Below are 20,984 nucleotides of genomic sequence, written 5' to 3' on the forward strand. Positions count from 1 at the left end.
TGCCAGAAGGTGCTGAAGTGGACAACTTTTTTACTGTTAACTGGAAAGATCTTCTGGAGAAAAACATGGACGTGAAGTATACATGTTCTTGATAAGCTTAAAATGGAAAAAGAGACAAGATATATGTCTATAAAGGTTATCTGTTCAGACCAGATTATGTTCTTTAAAAGCTGGACTCTTGTGTAGGGGGTTGGTCTTCTGAATATTTTTTCTTGCCATTTTAGTTTTTGAAAGACTTTTAAATTAGACTCTGATAATGCAAAGCCATGAACAACTTACATAATGGCTTGTCCCACTGAAGAAAAGCTTTATATCGTAATCCAACAATATAAATAGCTGAGAATTTTGAAAATAAGTTCAAAAGGAAATAAAATATTTCTTAAAATATTTTACATATTCTAGAAAATACTTTAGAAATAATTTAAATAAAATATTTTAACATATATTTTTTGTATTTTTACCAACAGTTTCCTCATAAATATTTTGGTTTACACTTGTAATGTTGACAACATGCAAAACTATGATTTATAGTTAACCAAATGTGTTCCTGTTTGGATTTATAGGATAAGGTTCAAGAACATACTTATCTACCTATGAAGCAAGCAATTCAATGCCCACACTTTAGAAATCCTTGATTCGAGGAAAAATCCAAAAGCAAAGTTTCTAGAAGCTCTGAATTTTAAGAAAGTACAAGTGTACTATTCAGAGAGGTGATCAGCAAATCCTTCAGGGTGAGCTTAGAGACATGCCTAAGCATCAAATGGGAATTGCTAAATTAAACCGCATATCTCAATATTGATTTATTCAGTGCTTAAACACAGGCAATGAGGCTGCAAACAGACTGGTATATGCTCCTGTCTTCAAAACACAGTTAGCAGCAGAGATGATGGCATCAAGGTTTTTGTACAACAGCTTACTTTACTGTCAACTTTCTATGGTTTGTTATACTATAAGCAAAAACACTGAGATTAAACTGTCTTCCTAGGCCCCTTCCCCAGGAGAAAGCCATGCCGGGACAGGTGCTCTTTGAGAGACATGAGTTGTGGGGCTGGGGAGTGCTGAAGAGAGACAAGGGAGTAAGTGGGAGAGAGAAATGCACAGACCTGAAACGGTTGTCAAAGCAACGCATAGGCACAAGTTCTAGGCTAGCAAAAATGAGGGGGTGGTGACAGCTCCAACCTTAGTTTCGTGGAGAAAAGGAGGAAGCTGTAACTCCTTTTGATGGTAAAACAGATGAATTACATTTGGTGTGAATCCAAATTTTGGGGGCCTCAAAAGGGAGGGATGTTTTGTGGTTTTGGTCCCCTAACTGGTACAGGCAGAGGATAGCTGTTGAAATCGAGGTAGTTTTGGGCAGGAACAGAAACTCCAGCAGAAACAACCCAGGGAGATTCAGGGCTAAGGGGAAAGTAGCCAGGGAGGAGAGGCACTCGTGGGGTTAGGCAGTGCACAGGCAGAACAAAGGGGCTGGATAAAATCTTCACCATCAGGCCTATTCTTCACTTTTTTTGATATGCTAGACTATTTTCTGTGAGTTTTACTTTTCCCAACTAAGTGTTGACTATTAGGAATCATACACTTCTTTATCAACAAAAAAACCCAGTTAAAAGTTCAGTGCTCATCTCTGCTTTGCCAAATTACTGAAAATGTAAACACATGGGCCAAAAACTCAAAAGCACATATGGAATTCCTGCAGGAATTAAAATGTATTCAAATTTCATCTCCCTGTGATTTTATGATTGCTTTTGAAATGGGCTGCTTTAATTACTTAACATCTGTTACCCAATAACGAAAGGCATTATGTTTCCCTGCGTCATAACAAAAAGATGCCTTGTGTTGCTGAATTCAGCACACATGGACCTGAACAAGGTTAACAACCGTGCTGAACTTATAGGATGGAAGGCTTGCTCTGGTCTGAAATGTGCCTCTACCTCCTGGGCCTTGCAAACAGCTTCTTCATCTGTGGATTGAGATGGTTGATTGATGCTTTGTTTTTCTATACACAGCGCCGATTAAATCACTACCAGCGTGTCTGACAGTCAGCTGTTAGCATCTCCAAGAATTACACATATGAGTTCCCAGTACAGAAGGGATGGATTTGTCTGTCTTGTGAACATACATTTAAAGTATACTTCTGTCTTTCTTTCCAAGAGCCCTGACTGGACAAGATTTTCTGTACTTCATTAATTTCATATGCTCTCAATAGTCTCTTGACTTCACTATTCACTGTCTAGTGTTTATGTCTCTTTAAGGATTGGACAGTAAGTCTTAAATTGTATAACTTACCATATCTATATATTGTGATTTCTCCTATAATAATTCCTGGTAAATTAACATTTGCTAGTAGTCACTTTTAGATTATCATTTGATGTGCAGACTTCTCTGACTCAAAGGAAAATAACTGTAAAATCCTGAATAGCTCTGTATGGGCAAACCTCCCTGTTATTACACAGTGTATTTCATATGCTTTCCCAGTAGGAAAAAAATAAGAGGAGTATGGATGAAATTTAGAGTGAGAGTAAATAGTAATCTAAAATTAAAATGTATAATGTAATGCTAGCACATTCCTGAAACAAAACACTATAAAACTTGAGAAATCTATTTGTGTTTTAAATAGTACAGAGCATGTTGAAGTAAAGAAATACAGAGTGTGTAATCCCTCAAATACATGTTTAGCTGCCTTGCAGTTCCGGTTGTAACATTTTTGACTATGCTATATTTTAAATTTATCAAACTGAGATTAGATTAAAATTTGTCTTTTGTTCCTCTCCATGATACCACTATGCATCAAATTACTAATTGGTATAATTCATCTAATTTCCTATGAATATAGATTTTGACCTAAGATTTCATTTTTGTCTTTTTGGGGGCTTTTTATTGTCATGAAGGTTTACATGTGCAATACTACCTTTTGCCATTTTATCCTTTTCAGGGTTGGAATGATCAGGTAAGGTGAGAAGGCTTCCCAAAAGAAAGCGTAAAATCAAGAGCACACAGAAAACTGGGAAAAACTACTCAGTTTACACAACCCGATCCTCATGCATTTAGTATTTATCATAATATCACTTGTAAAATTTTACCCCTGCCTCCTCGCAAGGCTGTAGCTGAGACAGCAATATACAAAAGAAATGCTAATTAAATTACCTTTGGGAGGCGAAGGGAATGAAAGAAGCTTGTATTAAATATTAATAACAAGAAACAAGGCAGCAAGATTTTTAAAGGTGGAAGTAAACGAGCCGATTATTTTAATTTGAGATGACATAGAAGATTGATCTAAACTTTTCCAACAAGTTCATTCTGTTTTCAAGAGTCACTGGTTTTGTAACTCAAGATGGGGAGATTTCAGACCTGTTCTGTTACCACCAATTCTCTGTTTTTAATAAACGTATTCTTCTATCTTTCTTGTCTGGTAGCAAAGATGCCTCGGAACAACTGACACACAAAGAAGTACTCTTCATCTATGGCTTGGGTGAACTTAAAACCAAGGTATTGCCATGGGCAAGGCTGCCTGCAATCAGTTTGAGAAGGTGGGTTGAAAGTCAGAATCCCAAGGGCAGACAGGTTAAATGACTCTGCCCCTGGCCTTCTGAATTACAAAAATGTTTGCGATTAATAGTCCACATTACACACTCTCAGTGGTCTCCATTCCTCAGTCTCTTTGTCCACTTTCCCGCTCCCTGACAACAGGCTTCACCTGTTGAAGTGTTACCTTCCTAAACCTGTCACTACTGCCTGTGTCCTGGCTCCTCCAGCTTCTTAAACAGTCTGCTGGCAACTCTTAAACCTGACCTCTGGGCATCAGCAAGCTTGCCCCAACATGTTTGCCAGACACAGGCAGTGCAACCTGCTGTTTTCCAGATCAACTTGCCTATAACCAGCCAAGCTGCTCGTACGGGAAAAAGATAAGCAATAAAGCATAAGGATGATTCTTGTGATATGATGCAAAAATATTGTCAGCTACTAGACTTGGAGGCGATGCAAGGAAACAAATGTGGTTCACTTCAGCTTAACTTCAGCCTTAGTTTTCTGTTGTACCTTTATATATTTTTTTCCTGTGACTAGGAAGGCTCACTATAATACCTTTTGACACATTCCCCTAACTATGAAAAGGTAACGGTCAGCTCATCTGCCACCTCAAATTAAAAGACATATTCTTCTTTTGAATAGATTTTGGTTTCCCTTCCCTTGGGCCCTTTTGGCAACCCGGAGTTGTTAGGATGCAAATTACACTTCAGCACCAGTCCCACCCATGCCCCCTTTATGCTTCCTTAATATTGTATGTTATACAGTGCTCACAAAAAATATCTAATACTACTAAAGCCTTCCATTATATTGGTTATTGCAGTCCTCTCAAATATCGTGATGGTACTGCATTGTACAACAGCAATAACTCTTTCAAGCTGCTAGAGATACTGGCATCGTGAGCAAAGGGGAAGTGAGATGGGATCCCTGGGTTTTTCCCTGCACTAAGCAACCGCTCTGCAGCCAGTCTGTGGGTCCTGGGAGGCCTCCCTCGCAATTGAGCACTTCAGCAAAAGCAGGATATTGGTATCTTCTGCTTTTCAAACCATCTTTTCCGGGCATACCCTGGTGAGAGAAGGGATGAGGGTTAGGAAGAAGCCCAGGCAGAATTGACAAGGGCTGAATCAGGTTCAACCTCCACAGGACGGACCAAGAACCATCATTACAGATGCAGCATTACTGCTAACACTTGCTCTGGTACTGAGGCTATTTAGAATCACAATGCTGCCACAGAATCGGCATATTGCCCGTCAAAAGCACGGAGGGAGCAGGCATTAATTAGGTTTAGGGAATCTGCGTTTCCCTTTTGAAATGCTGATTTTCACAGGAGTACCCTTTTTGTCTCAAGACCAACTTAATGGCTCTTCTCAACTTCCTACCTGACCTTCGGTGCCCTGAGTGCACTGCAAACCTCACCCTGCAGTCATGATTAGACTGCAACTTCAGTTTGCAGTAGAGGCCACGGCAGAGGTTGCTCAGAGAGATTGTGGCTGCCCCCTCCCAGGCAGTGTTCAGGGCCAGGTTGGATGGGGCTTTGGGCAACTTGGGCTAGTGGAGGCTGTACCTGCCCACGGCAGGGAGTTGAAACTAGATGGGTTTTGAGGCCCATTTCAACCCCAAGCATTCTATGATTCTATGTCTGAAATGAAATCCAGTGCTTTACGTTCTCCTCTCTTGTTAGATTTTGGCTAGAGGACTGACACACTTGCTTTTAGCTACTGTTGGCATCATGGCAAGCTTATCTATGAGTGCACACTCAAAAAATTGCCTCTTTCGAAGTAGCCACTGTTTCCCATTGTTGTCTGTGGCAATAACTCCACTGTTGCCTCCTGAAGGATGCACATCCTTAATTCTTAAGAGGTCAGAATACCAAGATCTGGCAGCAGAAACTCAGGCTCAGATTCACTCAGATTATTTCCTGATCGCTCAGTGCATTTCCTAATTGCCGGTACATGAGCCTAAGCTGATGTGCAGGCTCAGCAAGCACTAGACTGTGCACATCAGAGAAGAAAAACCGAGTTCATTCTAATCCTAAGCGTAGGTGCAAGCACGCCTGTTTCACAGTGGGAAGGAATGGGATGCAGAAGCCTGCTTGGCTACATCTCCCAGTTTGCAGGAAAATTATGTGATTGATGTCAGCAGGATGACTATCTCGCTGTCTATTATTAATAGGGATTTAACATCTCACAGAACAAAGCTATATAGGATATTTACAGGCAAATGAACCACAGGTATTCCCTTCCCAGCAGTTGAGACAGCAAAACCAATGTCAGAAAACCCTTTTTCCAGCAGCTTTTGCTTCTATACATGCCATCATTGAGAAAGACAGTTGCAGAGTCTCTCAAAATGCTCACTGTTCATAGTATGGGTGAATGTGCCCCACCAACAGCATCAAAAAAGTATATTACTTTAAAAAAGAAAAATTGCAGGAAACGGCAGGGAGAAAGAGGAGGTTTTCTCTTCAGTATTCCTCCATGCAACGTATCCACATTTTCTACTTAATCACTATGTGTAACCTGCATCATCATTTTTATATAACTAGACTCCGAACCAAGTGAAACTACTCCAGGTTTCATCAACAAGAAGGATTCTGCTTGCCACTCTGAGGAGCACAAGACAGTCATGGAGCCTTTGGAAATGCTTCCATTTAAAGCGGGGAGGGAGCATGTAGTTGTGGGTAAGCATTCAAGAGCCCAGAATTTGCAAACAGTTCCTAAATACTTATGAAAATAGGCCTAGTTTCAGTCCTCTGTGGATTACTCTACTCTTGTAAAACTCTGTTGTTGTATACCCACTTCCAATGGTAAAACTGGAAGAAAACTGTACGAATCCAAGAATTTTAGCCATGAGAGTTTCAGCTTCATTTTACAAAAAACCCACACCCCAAAAGCTGTGAGGCTTGAGAACTTACAAGCACTTTGAACCAGACGATCACAAAATGAGCACAAAAACATGTATACTGTCATCACAAAATTGACCTTTTTATGCTGCATCCAGGTCGCGTAGTCCTCCTCTCGGACTATGTATGCCCATACATCCTGAATGGCAGGATCAGCCCTATTCACAGCCAGGTGAGTTCTATTATACCTTGAGTGGAATTCATCTCCTCAAAGCCACTACACTTCAAGTTCACAAAATTAATTACCCAGAAGGAATGGTGTTGCCTGATAGAATTTAGTCAACTAAAGCCATTTGAGTACTGAATATGATGTAATACACCTTTACACTTGTTATTAAATATCTCATTATAAGCAAAATTACTAGCTTGAAAATTAAATTATCTCTGAAAAAGTAAATACCTTAAAATACCATTAAAAAACCCTGCTGCCTATTATTTCTTAGTAAACAAAATTGGTGGTTGGGTTTTTCTAAAGTTTTGATGAGGTCTCGTCTTGATTACTTTCAGCCTTCATTCCAAAATATGCAATATTCAGATCAGGCTGAATTCAATTTTTTTCACTGCATAACAACTTATCTTCATATAGCAGAAGGGGTTTTATTCTAAGTCATGAAATTATTATTATTAATTCATGTTAAGGTGGTTCTCTGCTGCGTACTTGAATTGAGATACATTTTTTTTAAAAAATGCTTGTGCAATGCCCAGTTTTTCTAAAGAGAAGCATTTTTTAAGTACTTAATACTGAATTTCATTCCCTATATTCAAACTGAGCATATTTGATTATTGAGCACGGTGTGCAGTAGAAGACAGATTATGGAGACTAGACATGGATTTATGGGATGAAAGGAACGCTGACAGGCTGATAGAACCTGTCTCCCACCTCTGTTTGTTTAACCCAGTATTACATCCTCTTCCCAGTACCCCCAAGCTGCAGAGAACTGAAGAGATGGTGTGACATTTGAACAGCTAGGAAATGTGTGCTCATTCTTATCTGTAACCTTATATTGCAGTCATTTCTGCCTCCTGACCAGTGAAAGGGAGGGTTTCAGATGTTCTTTCACACCAGAGCTGTACAGATAAACTCCAACTGTACAGATAAAGATGATGTGAAACTGCAGTGAGGTGGAAGATACTCCATGCAATTATCAGGATCCACCATAATTACCTGACTGGCTATATACGCCCATCAGTAAAAAGTGATGTGTAATATGAAAGATTAATGTTGAGTGAATGACTGAAATATGAATAAATAGATGAGAAACAAGTGGTGCTAAAAGCCCAACTTCCCTAGCCATACTTGTTTCAGGGGGATCACATCAGTCTATGTCTAGTCTGGCTTTATTCATTGAAAACCCATTAATGCTTGGAGAGGCACAAGGTGTGCTTCCAGACCACATCTTCCAGTTCAGTTTTGTCTGAAAGGAATCTAGTTTGTAGGCTCCATAGGACAAGACCAAACACTACACACATGGATATGATATTTAGTACAAGACCATATGGCTAATTTGAACTGAAATCCTAATGTAGATATATTCAAGTCATGGCTGGATGATCTACTCAGAAACACTAGTAGGAGAGCAGTCTATGTCTATGAGTTTCAACTACTTTTTGGGTTTTATTTTTTCGTTTTATTGGCTCACACAGTAACAGTTCTTAGTACAGTATTATTCAGCTCAAAGTGAACAAACTTTAGGAACATTTAGCTAAAACCATAACAGAGAGGCACTTGCAAGTCCCCAAGCTTCTTAAAGACAACAATCACACTTTTCCATAGTCCTTTGAAAGGACCAGAGACCCCAAAACCAGGACAGCTTTGTTAGTACTACTGAGGTTATCTGCAGGCTGTTTGAGCTCCTTGTTTCTGGGGACCGGTTCTACCTGCTTCAAGTGCACCATCCCTGGTTTTCCCCCACATTACTCTCCTCTGCCTGCTTGATATTATCTTGTATCTTCCCTTTATGCTCTTGCTATTCAGTCTCAGAGCTTGCTAAACTTTCTGTTCTGACTCAGGTGCAGCTCAAGGCCAAGTAAAGTAACACAAAAGATTGTGGATGCCCCATCACCACTTCAATGAGCAAGCTACATTTCTTCAGTGTAAATGTCAAAAATAGCCTCAAGTGTCTGACTTTTAGAGAATGTTAAAAGACATATCTGTTTTTTTTAGAGAAAGTTGGGAGCTATGGGAACATAGAGGAAGAAGTTCTTCACTTATAATTCCTGCACTTTTACACAGTGTGGAATGAAAGAAAAGCTGTGAATTTTATTTGGAACTTAGTTATAAAGGATGCCCTGGGCACTCATGTGAAGAGATGAGTTCTTTGATTCATATGCTGTATAGGTCTAAATATGTAGGACTATACCTCAGTGATATACCTCAGTATAGGTCTACAAAGATGTGACTGAGGGCCTGGAGTATCTCCCCTGTGAGGAAAGGCTGAATGAACTGGGGCTATTTGGCCTTGACAAAAGAAGACTGAGAGGGGATCTGATCAATGTTTATAAATATCTGAAGTGTGGGACACAGGGGGAAATGGCCAGCCCCTTTTCAGTGTTCCATGGGGACAGAACAAGGGGCAATGGCCTCAAGTTGGAGCACAGGAAGTTCTGCACAAATATGTGGAAGAACATTTTCACAGTGAGGGTGACAGAGCCCTGGGACAGGCTGCCCAGGGGGGTTGTGGAATCTCCTTCTCTGGAGACATTAAAGACCTGTCTGGGTGCCTACCTGTGTGATATGTCCTAGGGAACCTGCTTTGGCAGGGGGGTTGGACTCAATGATCTCTGTAGGTCTCTTCCAACCCCTAAAATTCTGTGAATAAGCACTGATAAAGCAAATGCCTACTAAAATGAATATTCAGGAGCGAGCAAGAAACCCTTATCTATTCAAGCTGATAAAAATTAGGAGAAACATGCCAATTCTTTTGCACAATATGACTATTTCAGAGCCTCCCTTATTCAGGTAGTTTTGTCCTAATATGATTACAAAGATCTGCCGTAAAATCTGTTTGCAAAAGGGTTACTGAAAACATTGATCAGTTCTTTTCTTATATCACTCCTACACAACAGTATAGGGATTCCCAGGGACTTCTAAAACTTGAGAGGTCCGTAGTACAAGGTTTGGTTCCCTTTTGAGGAGTTAATTATGAAATGCCTCAGATTACTATTGTCTGCACCAGGGATTCTCGCAATGCCAGGAAACTAAAATCAGAACCCCTAAAATGTGGTTACGTATTCAAAAGCATATGAACATCATTTTAAAATCATGTGACTATGGGGCAATATTATCTTATTGCTCCAGTCAGGCCAGTGTCACTAGCAGCAGTATTTTCTGCTCCAGATTTTTGATAAAATTGAAAACATAATTTTCGAATTAATTTGTGTTAAATTCTATGGCTCATGTACGTATATTAGTGGCCAGAAATAATGAAGATCATAATCCTTACTGGCTTTGAAATATATTAGTTTATACATATGTTAGACTCACATTAAATTCATTTGGTTTCTCAAGGTTTATCTGTTATGCTTTATTGATTTCAGTAACAAGCATCAATATATTGTATGCGACACATAGCTTGATATTCTATTCTTACAGTCACTTTATGATTCCTGTCATGCAAAACTGTATTTTTCCTAAAGATAGGTAAGCAGGAAAGGAAAACTCTTCCCCTGAAACTTTTAGCGATACAAAAGGGAAAAAGTAGTTCAACATAGCTAAGTACCTTCTTTATCATCGTGACGTATGATTGCATCCTGTATCATATCAGCAAGATTAAAACGAACTCGATGATTCTTTCCATGCTTCAGTTTTTTCACGTAGCCCTCCCGTTTCTGGAAAGCCTTTTCTCGTTCGTAGTACGCCTTTATTTGGTCACAGCGCATCCGCTTCACCAGCCGCTGCCGCTGGCCGAGAGGGAGGGACTCCAGCAAGCACTGCTCAATTTCCATCTCATGGGACCGAAAAACATTACATAGCTGGAAACAGCCTGTAAGAAGAGAAAGGCAAACACCATTAGGTCATGCAACAGCACATTTCCAATGTGCCATGAAACCTCCACCAGTTTTCCTGCTGTCCTTTCTAACCATGTGTAGTTCTGCCGTATGAGCTCCTCCTACTCAATCAGTGCCGTCTATTGAGAGTATATATCATTATCATTTATTTTTGGGAAACAACAGACAACTAATTCCATCAAACCACTGATGCATTTTTTTAGGAGCTAACTCTGTTTGTGTAAACAAATGTGAATAGAAGGAAATCTTAGGAGGTTCAAATGAGAAATGGGTAAAATATCTAAATAATTCAATATAATTCAAGCGGCTTGCATTTGCTTACAGATAAGAGATTATTATGCAGAGAAATGCCAGTGTAAAGCCCATGTTTCCTTTTTATCCATTTTCATCTTGCTCTAAGTTAGCAAAATTCCTGTTACTCAGTGAGAAGAAAAGCCAGCATATCATAATTATAATGAGTTCATTAGCATGCAGTGGGTACTCAGGCAACTATCTATTAAAAACATCAAAGTAATTTCAGATTCCTAACTATGTATATGACTTTTTTTTTCTTTTTGTGCATTGTATAAAAGCATCCAAATGGAATCTTCTAATGAAATTGTAAGATACTGAAATCTTTGTGTGGAAACAGATCTCACAAATTTGTTTTGATTCAGGAAATCCTAGCATTCATAGCATTACCTTCAAGTCAGACTCCTCTTTTGTTGTTACTATTACATCTAGTATTTTTACTGACATTGCAATCACAGTGATGTCCTTTTCCAGTAGGTTCTTTCTTCCACCAAGACAGAAAGACCATAAGAGACTACTTGCTGCTAGTTGCTTTTCAGGGGATGGTTTGGTTCTCTTACAAAAAGAGATAGTGGATTGTCAGATAATTGTACTGCCTGAGTTGTTGGATGTGAATCCACACATTCCAAATCTGCAATGTACCCATTAACCCATTCCAAGACCATCTGGTGTGGTAGCAGGACACCACCCAATCACTTCTGGTTCTCATGTTCTACTTTGTATACATACTTAAATTTTGTTCATATGTAAGTTAGATGCTCAAATTTGAAATTTCTAAGGACTGTCAGCAGCCCAGATGAGAGAGGTTTTCTCTCCATAGTTTGACAGAAGAGGTCTTGAAGGGGTTGTAGACTCAAGTCACCTTAGGCAGTTAAGAAATACCAAAATTCAGCATTACTGTGCAACTTCAGTTAGGCCTCCTTTGTCTATCCATTGTGCACCGAAAGAGCCCAAACTCATTCAGGGCACCAACTGAGGAGAGCTGACTAAATGACTACTTTTCTCCTTGTTGCCTGACATATATCTAATCGGCTGAATACCATTCAAATCCCACCCTAAAGGCATAATTTATAATTTCCTGGCAGGCTTTTGTAAGGCTCATATCATGGACACACATAAATTCTTCCCAAATATTTATTTTGAATAAAAAAGAGGGCATTCTTATCTGCATTCTCTACCAAAGAACTGAAAGACAATTATTTTCTTTTAAAATCACTGATTTTGGGGTGTCAAATCCAAGAATTCTATATTGTTGAAGATTTTTGTTTCGCTTTAAAGGCATAGTTTTCTATAAAATATTATGTATCACTATACCATAATATGATACTATCAAAGTGATAGTCCTAGGTCTGCATGTCAATCACGCTATAAACTATATTGGATTATCTAATTATTTGTTATATCATTTTATCAGAATATTGTATTCTATTATACATTCTACTATATATTTTATGTACTTGCTATGAGTTAGAACCCAGTGTCTCAAACCAGATTTCCCAAAACTGAGGAGCATACATTTATGCAAAAGGTGCCCACCCAGACTGTCTTGTTGAGAAACTCCATGACAGAAAGAGACACAGGATACAATTCTACAGGTCAAGTTCAGCCAGCTTATTTTAACACAGACTACCCTTTCCCTCTCTGTAATTTCTGTTCCTTTCTTAGCATGCCCTTCTAGTTAAAAGAAAATGAGTTGTCAAACTAAAAACCTGGAAACGAGTATTGGCCTACATTAAACCAAAACACAAACCCTTCCTTTTTGCATGTCAAAAGCAAATGGCTCCTTCTATATAAACCAAAATTTTCCATTTGACTTCAAATGATATGTTTCATTTCTGAGCACATGTCGGAACAGACAAGGAAATGAAAGGGTAGCTCTGTAAAGCTGCAGAAGATGTAACTTCTTATTCTCCACTTCAGTCCCAGTGTTCTGAACACTCAAATAGGAGATGTTCCTAACTACCTCATTCAACCTTCCCTTGAACACCCTGAGGGACGGTGACTCCACCACCTCCTTGGGCAACTGTATCTCTGCTTTTCCTCATTTTAGCTCCTGTGCAGCCTCTGCTCTCAGGAGGAATTGGTGGTGCAGTGTTTGCTGCCGCATGAGAACTGAGACTGGGGCAAGCTGCAGGACACCTTGGCTGTCACAAGTGTTCTGCTCCTCCAGGGTAAAGAATCAAACAAATTAGCTTAATGTCTTGGTCAAATAGAGCACAGCAAAGATGAGGCCATACAGCCAGATTCCAGTTTCAGGAAGGACGTGGCTGTCCTAGTGTCCTCTGCCTGGTCTCCACTGGGGGGACACTCAGCTGGCATGAGCACCCGTCTGCTTGTTCCATGAAGGGGAACAGTGCTTGACTGCCAGAACTGGCCTGACATCGTGGTTTCCAGCCTGTGGCCAGAGACAAACAATTCAGGCAGATTGCAAAGAGGACTCAATCCATGTGGGCACTGGTCTCAGCTGGGGAGTAATGAGTTGCAGATGGAATTTTTTCTCTCTGCACATCTGGAACTTGATACATCTCTGATGAGATTAGTATCTGGCTGCGGATATAATAGCTGCAGTCTTGTTAGGTTAAGCCTGGATGAAACAACATAGTATAGATGTAGACAAGGCAAACTCTCAAAATTAATCCTTCAGATGCTCATCTTTAAGGCATGTAACAGTCCCAGTTTTAGAACCAGGCAGATCTCTTTTCTAGGTGGAGGCCTAGTGATCACAGGGAACTGCTGGTGTCACAAGAGACAGAGCTTCCTGGTCATCACTGTAAGAGAGTTGCACTCTAAACCCAGGGGGGTTATAGATGTGCTTCTGGAAGATATTCTGGGGATGGCTTAGTGCCACTTTGAGCACCATATCAGGTAACTTGAAAACCTCTGTCAATGCATTCTCTCAGTTCTTGGGGTAACCTGTTCCTGTGCTGCACTGTCTTCTATCAAAAACACCTTGGGTTTACTTTGTGGCTGTTACCCATCGTTACTACTGTCACTACTGAGAAAAGCTCAACTTTGTCATTGCTGTAATTATTCTTATAGACTTCTGCTGCCTTCATGCCACATCCTCAATGTCCATCTTACCCTGGGGGGACCAAGAGATACTTGCAGATACACCTTCACTAGCCTCAAGCAGAAGCGGACAATTATTTCCCTCAGTCTACCAGCCATACTCCTCATAATATAGCCCACTACATAGTTTGCCTTATTTACAACCAGCATGCAGGGCTGGCTCCCATTCAACTTTGTGTTCCCTCTGACCCCTGAATCGTCCTCAGTAGGGCTGCATCTCCCAGCCTGTTCCAACGCATGGGGTTAGTCTGTCTCAGGCATGAAAATATGCACTTCCCTTGTTGAGCCGCACAAAGTTTCTGTTGGCCCAATCCTCAGGATTAAGCTCTACCATTTAAAGTATGCCAGCCAATCTGTCCTAATTTAGCATTGCCAAAGGCAGCAGCAGCTTCAGCTGTAAAAAAGCCTCCAGGAAAAAAATAGCTGCTAAAATCCACAACTTTATTAGGTGGATGTAAACCACTGCTGTTTAGAGACTGACAACTCAGCTACAGTCAGGCTCAAAAGAGGAGCTATTCCCAAAGGGTAATGTGCAGCAGGTCTGCCCATCCTTTTCTCTTCTCTGTATGAGGACATGGCACAAACTGAAATTGTACAAGAATCCTTTGTGGGACACACTCAAAAAAAGCAGAAGATATGTGGAAAACATATCAACTAGAGCTGGTTTAGAGCACGCTAGTCAGGAGGCAGTGTGGCAACATGAGGAAAGTTTTGGGGGTAGGGAAAAAATTGCCTTGTCAATCAATTTGCATAAGAGTTTATACCTCATTACATAGGATATCACATTTTAAGATTATTTAATGTGGTTCTTGCCTCAGTGTATGACAAATTACAGTTATGTACAGTGATTCGATAAGGTCACCCTGACTGCCATGGTATATCGCACTGGGTAACTCATTGGCCATGTCTCCATGAAAACACCAAAAAAGCTTACCAGAGTATTATTTATTTAACGAAATCCCCTGGACCAAAATGACTAGAATAAACATGATTGTCAGTATATATGTGGTTTTAAGGTCTGTATCTTCTGTATAAGCACACAATATAAAAACCATTATGAAACACTGAAATATCTAAGTCAGAGATCCTTTTATTATCTCACATTGGTTGTTAACTGGCATGGGGCAAAGGGAGTCACTACCACTGTAAGAGGAAACAAAAAATGTTTCAAGGATGCTTGCTAGTGCACAGCTGCTTCACTGAACCACTGGAGAGGGAAGAAACACTGCTACAAAACAACCTGTCCCTAAAATTGTAGCAATTTACTCACAATTGGATAGAGTGCCAGTTGCATTGCAACACAAATTACAAGACTGATCCTGCTTGTACTAACAAGAGCTTTCACCGTAAAGAGGAAGTACTTGCTTTGAATTGTCACTGGTTCTCCTTGTGAAGGTGAGAGAAGGAAGATTTTGTGGCACTGCAAGCCCCAGCTTCTGAACAACACGAGAAGCTTGGGAAGGGTGATGGGACATACACAAAGAGGTAGAATGAGATTGATGATAGGCATTTTCTTCCATCCCCTGCAGGTGACTTGAGCTCAAGTAACCTTATGGTAGGTAGGAACATTTTTGCCACACCTCTTTTCAGAAACCATATCGATAAAACTTCCCTTCATATTTCTGTTTCTTATGGCTTTATGTCACTTAACTTTAGTCACTTGCTCCGGCATTTAAATTGGGAGTTTCATCATCCTAAAGAAATGCACTTCAGATGGTAATTCACATTGCCTGGGGGTGATTATGTTCCTATCTAATCTGGATCACATTTCAGGAAGCATTTCCAGAACGTGAGGTGGAATGCCTCTATACATGTTCACACAGGCACTGCGAGAAAGTTTGCCACTGTGCTAATATGTATTATATTTTGACTTTTCACGTGACATAAATATTTGCTGTTGTGATTCAGAGAAGGAAGTATTCCTACACCCTAGGAATGGTGTGTTTTGCAAAGTATGGCAAGTTTAAAAACTCACCTCTTCATTAAAGCCACACACGCAAGCAAAACATTGACGTTGCTTAATTTAACAAGCTTCTCAAATAAGGTGACACAGAATTATGGTTCATAATGCTTAAAGCTACAATTTTGCAAATACTAAGACATATGCTTACCTTTATTTATGTAAACATTCATGTTGATTTGGATTGTATTTTAATCGATGAATAATTAAGCTTTTGAGTGTTTGAAATTCAGACTATGGTCTTTACATCATAGAAACAAAATGTAAAAGGCTTATATTACCTGGTAAATGGTAATCTGAGATTCTGAGGCTATATCTACTTGAGACTGCTACCTAAACAATATTCTTTAAGCATCTTGATCTCATAAAGAAGAAACGGTAAAAAAAACCTCTCTGAAACATACACTGTGTTCAGCTTGGGTCCTCTGACACTTGTTAAAGATATCAGTCCCTTCTCATAACTACAATTAAAAACTTACATTCTAGTTTTTATACCTGGATTTTTCCTGAATTTCAGAAAGACAAAAATTTTGAAATCTTTGGAATTTTCAGCAACTTCATTGAAATGTTAAACAGATTACCACTCATTAAAAAAACCTCAAAAAAATAAAGCCAAGTTTTTATAAATACTGTACTGCAACATAACCACTTCAAAGCTAGCTAGCTAAATATATTCACAATACTTGCAAAGGTATGTGAGAAAAGCATGTGGCAAGCAGCGAGTGCTTTTGCATTCCCAGACCCAGACACATGGGTGGTGTAAATCTGTGCAGCTTCATCCAGTTCAGAAAGCTGCATTAATTTACACCCCATGCTTGATAACAGAAATCAGACCAGAAACTAGAGCACTGACCCTTTCAGTAACGCACTTTGCTATTATACATAATGACTTTATGATACATGATGATTTTCTGCTACCAACAATGCATACTATTTAAATTCATTACATTACATCAGAAATTATAATTTATTAGTACTTATGCAACTGAACCAAATTTCAAATGAAATCAGTGATACAAATAAAATAGCCTAACTGAAGTGATGGTGCCTGGACCACAGATTAATGCATTTTTTAGAGGTGCCCTCTTCAGAAATCAGAAGTTATTATTTATCATCTGCTGACCTTCCAGTTTCAAAAAGGAAAACTCCTTACCCACAGAAGGGGCTAGATTAGTTTAAATCCATCTCGAATTGCAATGTTAAGGTCAGCATCAAAACCCCTGGATTTGAAAATCCTTTGTTCAGTGTAAGGAAAATTACTTACCGTCTGAACAGGCTCTCCATTACCTTTATTAAGCTGTAACTGAAGCACGGTACTCGTAACCACTCAGCCTGATTTTAACAGCTAAAGTGTTTTCATCAGGTCAGCGGCGCTCTGCTCGCTGTAGTGATGGGCTTATTCATTTTCTTTCTTGGTTCTCCTCCCCAGCCCACAATCAGATAATCATGAGGGAGCAGTATAAATGTAAACTATTTGCCTTCTAAAGAATGTAAAGAATTCAATTAATGCCAAGTCTCCTGGGAATAAATTACACTGCAGTAAAGGAGATGATGTACTTCTGTTCTTGGCTCCACAGAGCTTCTTTTGGACATAATTAAAAACTTAAATGACAAGATATACAAAGCTTTCTCATTTTCTGCTTAGCACCCAATTCTGTCTTTGCTGAAGAGCAATCTTGAGCACATCGAAGCCACCATCCCCTTATAAAACCCTGCTCCTGTATGCTGCTCTTCAAGAGCCTTTTGATGTGACTGGACTGGTAAGCAGGAACTGCAATCAATTTTCAGCTTGATACCAAGGAAAAGTTACTTATCAGACACTATTAATCAACTCTACAGGCTTTCTAATAGACTATTACCTATCTGTCAGCAATTCAGTGAAGTTACAGTGGCATTCTCTAAAAGTTTGTTATATTTAAATCAAAGAATCAACCAGTTTGGGATCTTGCCTTTGTAGTGATAGACTTGAGCCTGAATAATAATGAATCAAATACAGCAGAGGGCTCTGCATTGTCATCTGTGATCTACGTCATATAGCAGTCTGTAGCATATGGATGTTTTATGTTCTAAGTAAAAGTCATTACCTGTGTGCCAGCCTATTCAATAAACTCAGCCAAGCTGCCTGCCAATGCACTGGCCTTTGGTGTAATAAAATACAAGTTTCGAATGTATATATAAAGGGTTCTTCTCATTTAAAACTTTTTCTTTTTACTGCAAAAATATCATTATTACTTTCTTTGCCTGTCTTGAAGTACAGGGAGCTCACAGATCTGAATGGTCTGAGAGGAACTGTGTACAGCCCAGAGCAGTAGTCATCAGCTGTGGGTCACATCCAGAAACAACGTGAATGCAAGCAAGTTGAACAGACATGATCTGCTCCAGCTCATACTGTTTCTTTAGGTAAAGCTGCTGTCTTTTTATCCTCTCTACTGCTGTCATCTTTCCATACTCCCCTAAGAGGATGAGACAAAGGTGTAGTCTGGTTTCCCACAAACCACAGCATATGTCAAATACATTCCCCTGCAGACAACAAAACGTTTTATAAAACAGAATAAAACTCTGTTGTCTGCTCTGGTGCACTGGAGTTTCAGCTGAATAGACTGCATACCCTCAGACATGAGTAAAACACATCAATATATAATATTCTCTTATAAGAGTCCAGATAATTGAGCTTTCAGGAGATGAAAGTCTGTCCTCAAGCTAGATACAGAGCTGTATTGTAGCATCTTCAAATAATGACTGCCTAGGTAACAGGCTGAAACACTCCCTACTTCTTGACTTTAAAGAATAGTTTTGAGCAATTGGTCCATCAAACTTGGGATCCAGTATTCCATTACCAAAAAGACAAAGGAAAAAAAAAAAGTTGGTTTTGGATACCTCTACTCTAATACATAAAAGAAGGTCGGGAAGCAATCTCTGGCTCACCAGTTAAGTGTTATGTACTGTCTCATGTTCACGTGGTGAACATTGACGCAGAACAAATGAAACATCTAGATTGCATAGCGCATGGTCCCGATTCTCCTGTGATTATCATGCTGCGCTGTTGTCCTGTAAGATGTAATTTTCTTTTCTTGTGGCTTCTAAATTTCACAGTGCCTAAAGTGGAGACAGCACTGCAACATAGCAGGAAGGAATTTTGCAACATAAAAGCAGAGGTGTTTGTGTATGTTGTAGTACATAGTAGAAGACTATGTGTATGTGGAGAACAGTATTTGAGGCTACAAAGCCTTTTGAAATAAATGGAAAATTGGGAAAGGACACAGAGCACATCATTTGGGGGAGTTTCATCCACCCTGTCTATTGGGAGAGGTCTCTAGGTACCGTCGTAGCCATTGCTATAGAGAGGGCTACCTACAACTGTTTAAAACTGAGTCAGCAAGATAAATGACAACCCTGCAGACAATCAGAAGTCCCTCTTTTTCAAGAAGTGTAGGTAGACCCTTTGGAGTTTTTACGCCAAGTGTTGTCTAGCCACCATATCTTTCTACTTGCAGAAAGTGGTTCAAAGGGCAATTCTGCATTGCAACGCATTTCACAGAATCAGAATCTTTCAAGTTGGAAAAGACCTCTAAGATCATCAAGTCCAGCTGCCAACCAAACACCAACATTTCTACTAAATATGTCCCAAAGTGCCACGTCTATGTGTTTTTTGAACACCTCCAGGGACGGTGAATCCACCACCTCTCTGGGCAACCTATTCCAATGCCTGTCCACTCCTTCAGTGAAGACAATTTTCCTAATTTCTAATCCATACATCCCCTGATGCTTCCCTTCCTTCATCCAAGGAAGAAGAAATTTACTTGCAGGACGCTGAAATTTCCTCACAACATAATTGAGACTACTTGGTATCTTCTGTAATGAGTGATTCAACATTTATTAAACTAACCCTGATGCCCATATAGTAGAAAAGCAACATTATAATTTCTAACCACAATGAAATATTTATACAACATTCCTAGGCAATGTAGTACTGACCGCTGCTTTGTTTGAACAAATTGTGTTATGATTAACCTACTACTGAAAGATTTTCTTGAAACTGGGTAACAGGCTTGGAAATTATGATGTGAAGAAAAACTAAAGGATGTGCACACACAAGTTACATACACAGACTTTGTTTCCTTGGGAAATAAGCATGTTTTGCCTGTAAGTTTCCTACAGATTAATTATATTACTCCTATAGCAGGTTGGGGGGGAGGGAGGGGGCGTTGGTTGGTTGGGGTTCTTTAAAGAAATATTGTAACTCCTCATGTCAGGATCTGGAAAATGTTTAAGTAATAAGAAAGCAAAAGTCATCCGATTCAAACTGAGTGCACTAACACATTTTTTTTTCAGATACATCTGTATATGGGCAAGTTAGAAGAAAAACAAAATAATTTGTTTGAGCTTAATCCTTAAAAATCCTTTTGTTCACTTTCAGATCTGTGAAAATTATGTCACTCATTATTTGGGATTTCCAGAAGCAAGCAATGTGTATTTGTTAGATTACTATAAAGCACTTAATAAGGCTTGTCACTTGCAAAGCCATTGAGAAAATAACATCAGCATATTCAGTCATATTTTAATAATCTAAATTGCTATAAATCACACCAACAGCAAGTAAAACTCAAGATTAACTCCAAATCAGAAGGCAGGAGAACAAAGATGACCTGGTCTTGCCAAATGACAATAAAACTATATAAAGAAAGAGATGAGAAGTCCTCCAGAAAAAAAAATATATCCTTTTAGTCCTTGCACAGACCTGGCTGTCTTTATTTAACTGCAGTATGAAGTTGCAAATAAGCTGTGAAGATAAGAGCTATTTCCTTACAGTGCAGGAAATGGAGATGCAATAAAACATTCAGTTCTAGCCCCCACTTACAGATACAGGACAGGGAGGAGGATGCGCATCTGGGAACAGATGCATTGGAAAATTCTTCCTGCCATCACAACATAGTATAAAGGGCTTGTTATGCAGACCCAGGATGCTCAGATCACAATAAATGATGAAAAACACTAAGACTGGTAAAACAGTTGTAAAACTGCAACTTTGAAGGGTGAATTAACACACAGGCAAACTGTGAGAGAAAGACAAAAATTGCAGTTTCTAGGCCTTAAAGGCACTGAGAAGGTTGAACAGCCGCAGAAACAACTGCCATACTGTAAATTAATGTCTGAACAAAGAAACAAAAAAAAAAAACCCAGATTGTTTCAAAACCTGGGGCAGTTCTTTCATCACAGGCATTCTCTGGTATCACT

The 20,984-nt window shown here is 39.4% G+C and overlaps 1 protein-coding gene across 1 annotated transcript in view; it reads right to left on the reverse strand.

The window, feature by feature from the left end:
* The window catches only part of MYO16 (myosin XVI), a gene marked incomplete at both ends in the record, with an annotated part of 300,019 nt that overhangs the window by 268,614 nt on the left and 10,421 nt on the right, over window positions 1-20,984 (reverse strand). The window contains 1 exon segment of the mRNA XM_084276764.1: window positions 10,141-10,404. Within this exon segment, the coding sequence (XP_084132890.1) occupies window positions 10,141-10,404 (264 nt within the window).

This window comes from Gallinula chloropus, assembly GCF_964237585.1.
Source record: "Gallinula chloropus genome assembly, chromosome: 1".
Lineage (NCBI taxonomy): Eukaryota > Metazoa > Chordata > Aves > Gruiformes > Rallidae > Gallinula > Gallinula chloropus.